The 11170-nt window shown below is 36.1% G+C and overlaps 2 protein-coding genes across 5 annotated transcripts; both read right to left on the minus strand.

Annotated features, from left to right (window-relative positions):
- Positions 1–291: 291 nt before the first annotated feature.
- zgc:112285 (uncharacterized protein LOC561476 homolog) lies at positions 292–2814 on the minus strand. The gene is made up of 6 exons (XM_046853907.1): positions 2691–2814; positions 2383–2492; positions 2194–2288; positions 1457–1737; positions 1154–1317; positions 292–656 (listed from the first exon to the last, which is right to left on the minus strand). Exons 1-6 carry the CDS (start codon positions 2812–2814, stop codon positions 477–479), a joined length of 954 nt encoding a protein of 317 aa, XP_046709863.1. The 3' UTR covers positions 292–476.
- On the minus strand, positions 2420–9847 carry LOC124388398. 4 transcript variants are annotated; one of them, XM_046852968.1, is made up of 3 exons: positions 9612–9847; positions 6311–7707; positions 2420–2492 (listed from the first exon to the last, which is right to left on the minus strand). In XM_046852968.1, exon 2 carries the CDS (start codon positions 7695–7697, stop codon positions 6327–6329), a length of 1371 nt encoding a protein of 456 aa, XP_046708924.1. In that variant the 5' UTR covers positions 7698–7707; positions 9612–9847; the 3' UTR covers positions 2420–2492; positions 6311–6326. The 4 variants fall into 4 exon arrangements, with proteins under 4 accessions (XP_046708924.1, XP_046708923.1, XP_046708922.1 ...); XM_046852967.1 differs by lacking the exon at positions 2420–2492 and having other exon boundaries at positions 5132–7707; positions 9652–9846; XM_046852966.1 differs by lacking the exon at positions 2420–2492 and having other exon boundaries at positions 5132–7707; positions 9504–9846.
- Positions 9848–11170: the final 1323 nt, after the last annotated feature.

The raw sequence follows: 11170 nt of genomic DNA on the forward strand, positions 1-11170 counted from the left end.
AAAGAAATAACATTTTATTTTTAAAAAGATCCCAAAAAATGTTTTTTCACCCCACATAATCGGCCTAAAACCTACCTTTGGTCTGAGAAGTTTTCAGGCCTGTCAGTATTAAAAAAAAATCATTAAAAATCTTTCATTGAGAAAAGAGGTAATTACCAGTTTATTACTTGATTTGTATTGTATTACATTTTTAAAAAGACAGAAAGTGGCAGCTCAAATGCCCTTAAATAAAGCTAGTATAAGGACATCATAGCTGCAAAGTCATGTAAGTAATGCACTGAATGACCCACACTGCAGCTAAAACTGACTGCTAACATCAGTGGCAAACTGAATGCTCTCCTAGAGCTCTGTTCTGTGCAGTGCAGATGGATGATTTAATGGGTGGCTCTGAGCACATGCCAGGTGCAGGTATTATGGTCACTCTACAACTGTCCAACCCTTCCAGTTTGACTTGGTTCACATTAAAGTCACAGAGATCAGTGGAAAAAGAAGTCCCTGATGCGAGTGGCTTCAATCCAGGGGATGTAAGCAGCAGTCCGAGTAAAAACGCTGGGCTTATTTTCCACTGTACAGCCGATAGGACCGAAGCTCACTATGCCTCGCACCTCCCAGCGATCCTCGCCTACTTGACACATTAGCGGACCACCTGAATCTCCCTGGATGGAGAAAGCACTTTTTAAAATAATTTTAATATTATTATTTGCTTTTACTGTTTTCCCTAAAAAGTTTTCACTTACGCTTTAAGCTAAAGCTTTTTCCACCTTCAATATGAAATTACAGTTATGAAGCATAAGTGAAGAAGAATTAGGAACGTTTTAGGGAAAATAGTTAAAACAAATAATATTATTATAATTATTTATCTTTGAATTGACATGATTTAAATATAATTTTATAATTTGGATACATCTCAAACTTTCCATTTTAACAATATTAAAATTGTATTTGTAAAAGATTTTTTATATCCCTCAAGTACAAATAAGATTTTACGATTGTACTATATTATTGACCTCCTTATTTTTCAGAATATGTATAAATAAGTAAACCTTTTTTAATGTTCAAGTAAGCACCAAAGTTATTAATTAATTTAATATTTCATTAGAAAGTTTAATTTTAATAACACCATAAGCTCCCCAAAATATCTTTATCCCTTTACCTGGCAGGCAGCAGGGGGTCCTTCTGTGTCTCTAAAGCCAGCGCAGATCATGGACTCCCTCACACGCTCTCCCCAAAACGTCTTCTGTCGGCATGTTTTGTGGTCAATGATGGGCAGACGGGCCTGGTTTAGTGACTCAGCCAGTGACACATTATCTTTCCCACCTGAGATTCATAAAAGTCACCACATCATGATATATATGTGCATTTATGGCCTGTGTTAAATACTTAAACTTTTTCCTTGCTGATTTCCTTGATTTCCTTCCTTTAATATTTTGGTGGCAGCAAATGAGAGTTCAGGTACCTCGTGTATCGCCCCAGCCGGTCACCCAGCAGAAATGTCCAGGTGTTAGGTTGGTCTGCTTACGCGGTAGGCAGGCGTAGCGGATAAAGTTGCTGGACAGGATGTCCGTGCCTGCTTTAACCAAGGCTATGTCATAATCCAGTTCACTGTGCAATGGGTAGCGAAAATGTTCATGTGTGTAGATTCTCTTCACAGGGAAAATACGCTCGGCAGCTTCAGATTTCTTCAGCCGGTGCTTCCCCAAAACGATACGCCAATTGCCTGCTTCTTCAGCTTTACCCCTAAGGTTAAAAACAGATCTTGTCTTTGATTAGGTAAAGGCTATTAAAATAGTATATTAGATGGGGCCTTCAGATCAACTTAGATTACTATAACTTCTATCTGGATAAAGTTTTTGAATTGAATTTCTATTCGAACATGTTCACTGACTATATAGTATTAGTATCGTCTTCATTTTCAGACTTATAGTATATACAATATATATATATATATATATATATATATATATATATATATATATATATATATATATATATATATATATATATATATATATTGTATATACAATATATATATATATATATATATATATATATATATATATATATATATATATATATATATATATATATATATATATATACTTTAAGTTTCATATCTTTGTATTGATCCCCACTGTAGTGGCCTGTTACTCTTTTTCATGTAATTGCTATGCGTTTTAAAACACAAATTCATACTTCTGGAAGCAGTGGGCTGCAGTCAGCACCCAGTTTTTGTGAATCAGGGTCCCACCACACACATGGACATAGTGTTTGCTGCCTCTAGGCCGAACCTATAGGGTGTGACAGATTGTAAAAAGCTGACATTACAGTCTTATGTAAATCGCATGTCTTAATGATTTTTTTTATCTCTTAAAAGCCACTTACCTGCAGTGAGACCTGCCATGGCCATGAATGGGGTCTGGCCTCATTGCCTGAAACAATGCGTTCTGTGGTGTGTGGTTTGAAGTGAGCCAGGCCACAATCCTTGGGCCAGTCTGTAGATACAAAATAACAACTCCTAATTTTAACCAAACTGCATTTAAAGGGTAATTACACAATGCCAGGCCATACATATGATATACAAAAAAGGGATAAAGCGCTTTCTGATACACACTTTAATAAACTTGATTATGTTTTTGTATTATTTCAAAGTGGTATACATTTTTATGTCATAACCTAGCCTGATAGCTCACCCAAGTGGAGGATTTTGTGTTGCTGGAGGCGACTTGGGGTGAAAACATGGGCGTAAGCTGTCTCCAGTGTAAGACCCATCAAAACCAGCAGCACAAATTGTACCAAAAAGCTCCTCTCTGCCATCATCCACAGTTAAATAAACAGAGCCATTGGTCTGAAGGATCACCATTTATACCATACTAATGGCAGAGGCTGCACATTGTGCTGGTCCCACCTCTCTGTACCTGGACAAAAAGACTCTACAATACACCTCCACACTAGATTGTTCTGGTGAGGCAGAAAGGGCTTTTGTCGCTGCCTGACACCCAGCATAGCATAAGAGTTCCATCAGCACTTTCACAAAACGATACTAAATCACTACAGAGCAAAATGTAGAATACTCTGTGTTCTCTTGCCAGCCACACTATACCATTGGATCAGAAGATCTGGTGATTTCCAGACAATCATATGACATTCTAACAAAAAGCCAAGTCAGGAACCTAATCTCACATGCCTAGTCCTCTTACAAAGTTTCTGTACAATGGTAGAGAAGACAGGTCAATATATTCTATATTCAATATATTGATGGTTCTTCAACATGCAAGTTAAAAACAAGATTTACAATTGCAAGCCTTTTGGGTAATTAGTTGAGATTACTGTATAAGACATTTAATATTATATATTATATAATACATATTAAATACATTATATTTAAGATTAAATATTCACTAAACTTCATTTTTATTATAATATTATAGGGTGCTATGTCTGGGAAAACAAGATACTATAATTACCAGGGACAGATGTATCTAAAGTCGTATCTAGATGTTTCTACCTTCTATAAAAGCAGTAATAAGAAAGGTTTCTGTGGAATGTAGTCTTATTTTTCTGTGCAATAAAATAGTTTATTGTTGTATATAGCTGCATTCCTACTTGCAAAGTGGTGGCATAGTTTTAAGTCCTAAAAAATCATTCCAGTGACAAAATGTGAAATAATTCTAAATTATCATTATATACTGTATACATTACTGTATAGAACAATCATAAAACACGTGCACTACATGTGAAAAATCCATGTGGAAAATATGTGAAACCTCAAAAAAAAAAAAACGTATGTTAAATTCGTGTGTGTGTGTGTGTGTGTGTGTGTGTTTAAAAAGCGATGATTTAATGACGAGCTGCCTCTCGTGTTTGACCAGCAGATGGCATAATATGAATAAAATTGAGGTCAAAATTACGGTGCAGAGTATGCAGTTATATTTTCCTTTTATTTTATTTTCCTTTTAAATAACAGGAAAAGCACCCCCAGAGGTCAGTCGTGTATATCCTCGGGCTTACAAATGTTATTTATGATGATAAAAATAATGACGGACGTTTATTGCTGTATTTGTTATATGATGTGATAAGCCGATTGATTGGTCAAGCCAAATGATTGGTGTTAGGAAATTGAAAAACAAAATTACTTCCTAATTTGAATGGCAATTCAAAAGCATCATTGTTCAAATAAATCCAATTCATTCATTCATCCACCTCCAGTAAGCACTTAAGCACAATAAGTTCCTAGGATAGGGTTGTGGTGGGCTGGAGCCTATCAGGGCAATAATGCACACATATAAGTAGTAATATGCTTTTTTTCCTTGCTCATTCACCCATAGAGAGCAATCAATCTATCAATCTACCTGTAGTTTTTAGGGAGATGGGAAACCTGTAAGGAAATTGAAAGAATATTTGAAATGTGTAACCTTAACACAAAACAGGATTCTGAAGTTGTAAGACATTAGTGCTACCTGCAGTTTAAGGTAAATGAGAAAAGGAAATGTTTCTGAATTATTTAACACAATGTAAATGTAACTAGTCTGAGTTGTCTAACATGATTAATGTTAGAATGGTTGGACTGTATTTGCATCATGGGATCCAGATTTAACTGAAAGTGGATGCTTTGAAAAACCATGATGTAGAGCTTTGGTTCATGCTATGATTATGCTTTGACTGAAGCATACGTTTTATAAACTACACTGTCTTTATATAATGTTGTACTATTGATATTAATGGTTTATAATAGTATTTGGATAGATTGTTATCTAACACTACTGAACTGGCCGAGTTGTTGTTCTTGTGTTTACCCTAAACAGTAAAAACTGAGACAGAAAACACAACACAAATCAGTGAGACAAGGTGCTCGAGTACTGTCAATACCAGAGAATGTGCCTGATCATCCAATAGCTTAAAATGCTAATGAAAAGACAATGAAATGTCCAGATAATTTTTTTAACCAGAACAACATTCACCAAGTTTAAAAGGATCCTCGTCAGGTTTCTCTTTTTCGCTTTAATATTTTAGCCAAAAACAAAATGTAATTAAAATTTTAAAAGTAAACACAAGCACATCTGCTTTCATATGTCATGCCACATCACCTTGTATTTCATGTATTCTAAACAAGAGAAAAATCAGATTGTAGGATTCAAACAATTTATTGTTGCAATTATTCAGACAAAAGCTTTTGTTAACATATATTAAGATCATTTTTATTAAACTTTTTACATTACTTTATTATGATTATTGACAGTGAATCACAATGCTGTGGTCCAAAGAAAGATATGATTTGCTTTGGGCAAAGAATAAAGCTATAAGTGCACTCTGAGATTTCACCAGAGTTGGCAAGATACACATACACACATTATACACAAAAGCATCCTCATTAATGACCTGTTACAGCTTTACACATTTCTATTTTTAAATGAACCATGTTCCATTCAAATATTAATGCTTTGCTAACACTTTCCTTGAATCTGGATATTCCTATGGAAAATAAATAGTAAGGAGACTCACTAAATGGTTTAATTGTTTAAGTGCAATACTGACTAATTGAATGTTGATGTATGTGTGTTTTACAAAATAAATCATATTAACACTTTAAATATCTTCAGAGCTTAGTTTAATTAGGTTGCACATTAGTTTTAAGAGAAACAACCTAGTTAACATTTGGACATGGTTTTCAGAATTTGTTTTTCTAAATAAGAGAACTATAAATTAAGGTTTAATAAGGTTTTCATAAAAAAATATATAATATTTGGTTTCCTAACAGTATGTATGTAACACTACCACCATTATCTTACATCTTACCAATACAACCTTATTTATGGTTTAAAACGATGCATGTATGCAGTTTAAATGTATATCCGCTAGCAGTTATCATGTAAAGCATAATAGATGTAATCATATTTATAATCATAATCTGTAGGTTACAATATTTAAAGTGAGTAGGTATTAACTGTGAACTCAATCTCCTCTATGATAATATCATCTATGTGTTTATTAAAGGGCTTTTTTAATTTTATTTACAAGATTGTGACCTAGCCAATTGCCCCAAGAAGTTATCCATTTTCCCCCAAATACATTGATCAGGTCTAAATTTACTCAGGTATAATGTACATGTATGCTAGTTTCAAGTATTGCCATAAAGATGTTCCTGAGTGGAAATGTCCCAAATCTTGCCTTTAATAGTTATGAAAGTAATAACTGATAAATAAACTGGCACTTTAAGGGATGAACAGACGAATACCCTGTCAGGTGCTTAATCTTTCATATTAATTAAAAAAGTGCGAAGTATCAAAGGCAGTTTACATGCTCTTACACTTACAATTTCATTGAACTCCTTAGTCATCTACAGCAGTAGAATGCGAGCAGCAAGCTGGACCACAAAGTAATCGTACTACTCTTTCACCCTTCCTCTCCCGATTGTTTTGTTGGATTGAGGCACCATTATTCTCTGTAGCTGTTTTCTTCTGAGCAGCAGCAGCTGCTGTTTCTTTGATCTGAAGCTCTAGATGATGTTGAATGGCCAGGCCAAGCTCCTCTGGGTCTACAGCTGCCCCATAAACCTCCCATGTCATTCCCTCTGCATCCCACTCTACTTCCTTTATCGAGATCCTGGTTTCCACATCCTCTCCATCTGGACATGTGTCTAAACCTGGACAAAATGTCATACTGATCTCAGGGAAAGCATTAGAGAGAGGAGAAATAAGGGAATCTGTAGATATGGTTTGCACACCAATTTCTCTGAAGTCCTTTTGATATGTCATGTTGCAGGCATCTCTTACAGTTCGATGACCAACCCCAGACTGTCTACTTTGTTCTTGTCTGAAAGTAGAATTGTTCTTTTCACACGCTTCAGCTCCATAGCAGTGACCTGCAGCACGATTGTTTAGTCCTGTCTCGCTGACAGAGGACACTAGAGGTGGAAAACCATTCCAAGGTAACCTTTCATGTAAACAAGAACTTCCTGTACAGGATAGTGGATTTAATAAATGTCCAGAACAGGGCACAACATGACAAGTGTTTTTGAAGGATCTAGTATTCGGTGCATTATGAACACATGCAGACCTGCATGCTGGTAAATGGTGGCTTTCACCTTTAAAGGGACTCTGCATACAAAATCTTTCATCTATCCCTTGTTGTGCAAGGCTGTGTGCATTCCTAAGGCAGAGCCTGGTGCCTAGAGCAGGAGACAACATCCCACAAACCATTTTATTACAAACTTTCAGTTTTTCCTCTGCATGGCACTGGCAACATGACCCCCTGCCCTCTAAATAGCCCATCCTCAAATCCCTGTGCATTAACGGGGAACATGGTGCACACCTTTCAGCATTGTATACCTGCTTAGAGTTCTCAGTGATGCTCCAGGGCCTTGTGGCTCTTTCACGAAACATAACAGTCTCTGGAGTGGTGGTAACACCACCTATAGAGATACTATGTTCCTCAAACTCCAAAGGAGAAGGCTTGCCTGTTATAGAACCTCCTCTATTGGCAGGCCTCTGAGTGTAGCCTGTATTGGTGACACTTTTACAGAGATGTTGCCTGCACCAGGGTAGCTCCATTCGCTGAGCAGGACTGTCAACCATATCATAGGAACTCTTGGATAAAGAAATAATTGGTCGCTCATCATCAATCTCCATCTCTGCTTGGGCAAAACCAAGATATTCGCTAGAGGTGTAGAGTCCAGATTCAGAGTGTTTTTCCTGTGCCATATAGAAAAACCTATTGGAAAGAAAGGTTTGTTAATTTAAAGCAATACCAGTTCATTTATTCACCTTCAGACAGCCAACATAAACTGTTTGAATTTACCCCAGTATGGGACTCCAGTCCATCACAGGGGACCAGTGAACAGTTTAAACAAGTAAATACTTTTCTTTAACTCATACTGTGCATGTAATTTGTGTATTGGTATTTGGAACTATATGCTCTTTAGGTTTTTTTTTATTTATTTTTTTTTTTATACCACAAATATAAAAAGAAATGTGTATAAAATTAGACACACACTTACTAACTGATCAGATTACAGTAGGCTAAGAACAAGCTGAGCTTTAGGAGTGGGCACAGCTGAGAGTGGGGAGATCAGGTCACCTCTTCAGGCTGAAGGAATTAAAAATCAAGTAACTAAAAGAGGAAGCAATTACAGCTAAAGGAAGATCACCCTCACGCTCAAGATTCACACTATTTATACACATACAGATTACGTAGACTTGATGTGTTTATATTGCAGTTCAGTCACTTGATCACAACTGTGAGTCTACACACACACACACACACACACACACACACACACACACACACACACGAAAATATTTGGACAAGCTGTTTTTATACAAGCTGTCATAATACAATTATTGTTTCACTAGTCACTTCACCAGTGCAATATTAACTTTATTGTAGCACTGTGAGTCTGGAAACATTCTTATGAATTTAGTGTTCAAGGTTACAGCACATAATGCCATATCGTCACACAACTTCAGAGTTTGTTCATTTATTTTCCTTTCAATGTTTCTACTGGAGGTTGCAGTGACAACAGTAATAAAAGATTTGATCAGATCAGATCAGATCAGACCAGACCTCTTTTTCCCCAGTAACTTATTGCGTGCTCCCAAGGGATACGCACATAGAGAGTAGACTACGAGCTACAATCTTTCCAGCATGTCTTGAGTCTTACTGAAAATTTTAACTACTCACAAATATTTATTTCTCCAACTTATTAAGCATTATAAGTGAAATGATATCAAACTACAGATTCCCCCCAAAAGTATTATACATTGAAATAAACTAACATCAGTATCTACATTATTTTATGAACAGAAAACATAATGCATTATGTTCTCAATATGCATGTAAATATAACTACACATTATCAACTATACAGAGATTGACCAAGCATGAAAAAATAAACAAGCCTGATATATATGACATGCAATAAATACATTTACTGTATAATGCATTATAAATATTGAATTCATATTGATGTGTGAATTACTATGATTTTAATGAGTGAAATGCTTATTGGCAAGACACTCAGGCACATGCTTGTAATCATTAACCACAAATTATGTGGACCAAAATGAACCAATTTGTTATAATTTGTAGTAAATACGTGTGTATGTTCATAAACAATATTTGCGGTTTATTAAAAGGGTGAGACTTAAACATCGGATGACTTGATATGTCAGGTCAAAAAATTATTTTGTAAACATAAATGCTAGCAATATGACTGAAACCCAGTAATACGTGTGCTGACACCCTTGGGCCACTTCCAAGGCCATTGTGGAAAGACGTAACTGTTTTCCTTTAGCTAGATCCAAAAACAACCCGGTTCTATGTTTTATATCAATTCACTACATACCTGAATCATTAAACATATCCTTTTTCTGACTCCTAAAGCATAAACCTGTCCTCTTAAATACAGTCTGAGCACAAAAAACACACATATTAAGGAAAAACAGGAAGGTTTCCTCCTCCCACCATTATTGTTTCTTTGCATACACTCCTTACTTTCCTTTACTTACTGTCAAGTCACCCTCCAGTCTGTATTCCCATCTGGTAGAGAAACCCTTGCACAGGTAACTCCACATCCACTCATCTGTCTCACACACAGACACTTCACATATACACACCTCCCACATTCCCCGGTCTAGTCGTCTAGAAAGCTTTCACCTCAGTCCCTCTTTTTCCTCCTCCTTTCTCTTCTCCTCCTGCGTGCTCTTGAAGAAGCGTATGAAACGTAGCAAGTGAGTGTAGTGTTGGATTATTGCCTTCTGTCATCTGATTACAAACCACAGGCTCTGTCTGTGAGAGACAAATCCTCAGTGGAGGGAGGAGGGTTCGAGGTGGGGACGAGAGTGTGGTGTTCTCGGTGAGGATGGTGGTGGGAGGTCACACTGGAGAAAGTGGAGTGATACAGGAATTTTGTCTGCAATCATGATCCTTCAGCTCGTTGACCCTTTCCTTACTTATTTACTAAAGCCAATAAAAAAGATACATACTGTGGATTAGTAGTGCAATGTCTTTTTTATGTGCTTTACTTACTTTACTCCCCTTTTTTCACTCCATACTTTATTTTTGCAATTTTTTTTGTTCCTTTCTCACATACCATCCACACACATGCACCCAGTCTCTGTCTCTTACTCATCCAGTTTTCAGCCAATCTTTCTTCTGGTTGCTATAGAAACAGCCATGCTCAATGGGAGCCCAATGAATTTTCATCATGACATTTTTAAGGTTGCCGTGGGAACAATGAAAACAGCACCTTAGAAAACAGGTTTTGAAAATAGAATAGTGGCTGTCAGAAAAACATTATGCTCCACACCATTAATGCCAGAGTACAAGTGTCCTCGTGTGCCCAGTATCAATGGCATACATTCCTAAATGTGTTACATTAATCACATATCTCTGATATTGATAAGCACTAATATTGGCATTTTTAGTGGGTAGGACCTATTTCAAAGTCTATTTAACTCCATTTTTAATATTATATATATATATATATATATATATATATATATATATATATATATATATATATATATATATATATATATATGTGTGTGTGTGTGTGTGTGTGTGTGTGTGTGTGTGTGCAGGCAATTTTGTCCGGTTCATTCAGATATTAAAAAAACTATTAACAGAAGATCTTAGAATGAACACATCCATTATCTTGCATATTTAAAATGTAAGATTTGTGCTATTCACCAAGATAAATTTCCTTTGTCATATCTTTGAAGATTGTGTCTTAATGTTTAACAGTGAGTATCAGTTTTAACACAAACATTTTTGTGTCTGTACCAGCTTGAGTGAATAAGGTCTTTAAAGCAAACAGCAGACAAACAAATTGTGCAATAGAAATTCTGTCAGAAAGAAACCTCCACAAGATCACAGTTGACCAGGAGCATTGTGCTTGTTAAAGATATCTATCACAAATTATTTTTAAGAGTTTTTAAGCACTGTGTAGACTTGCTCATTATTTTATAAAACACACCCTCATTGTTGATTCACCTTGAACATGCAGTTACAGACTATGGCTGCACTTTTCCATGCACAATGCATGGTTAATGGCCATCATCAATGTCAGATTCTGACCACAGGACCGCTGTTGGCTGGAGTTTTGGTGGGTGGATTTTTCTCAACCCAATAATGACAGTGAGGTGGCTATAAGCCCTAGCAACACTGCTGTGCA

Source organism: Silurus meridionalis, chromosome 7 (genome assembly GCF_014805685.1).
Source record: "Silurus meridionalis isolate SWU-2019-XX chromosome 7, ASM1480568v1, whole genome shotgun sequence".
Taxonomy (NCBI): domain Eukaryota; kingdom Metazoa; phylum Chordata; class Actinopteri; order Siluriformes; family Siluridae; genus Silurus; species Silurus meridionalis.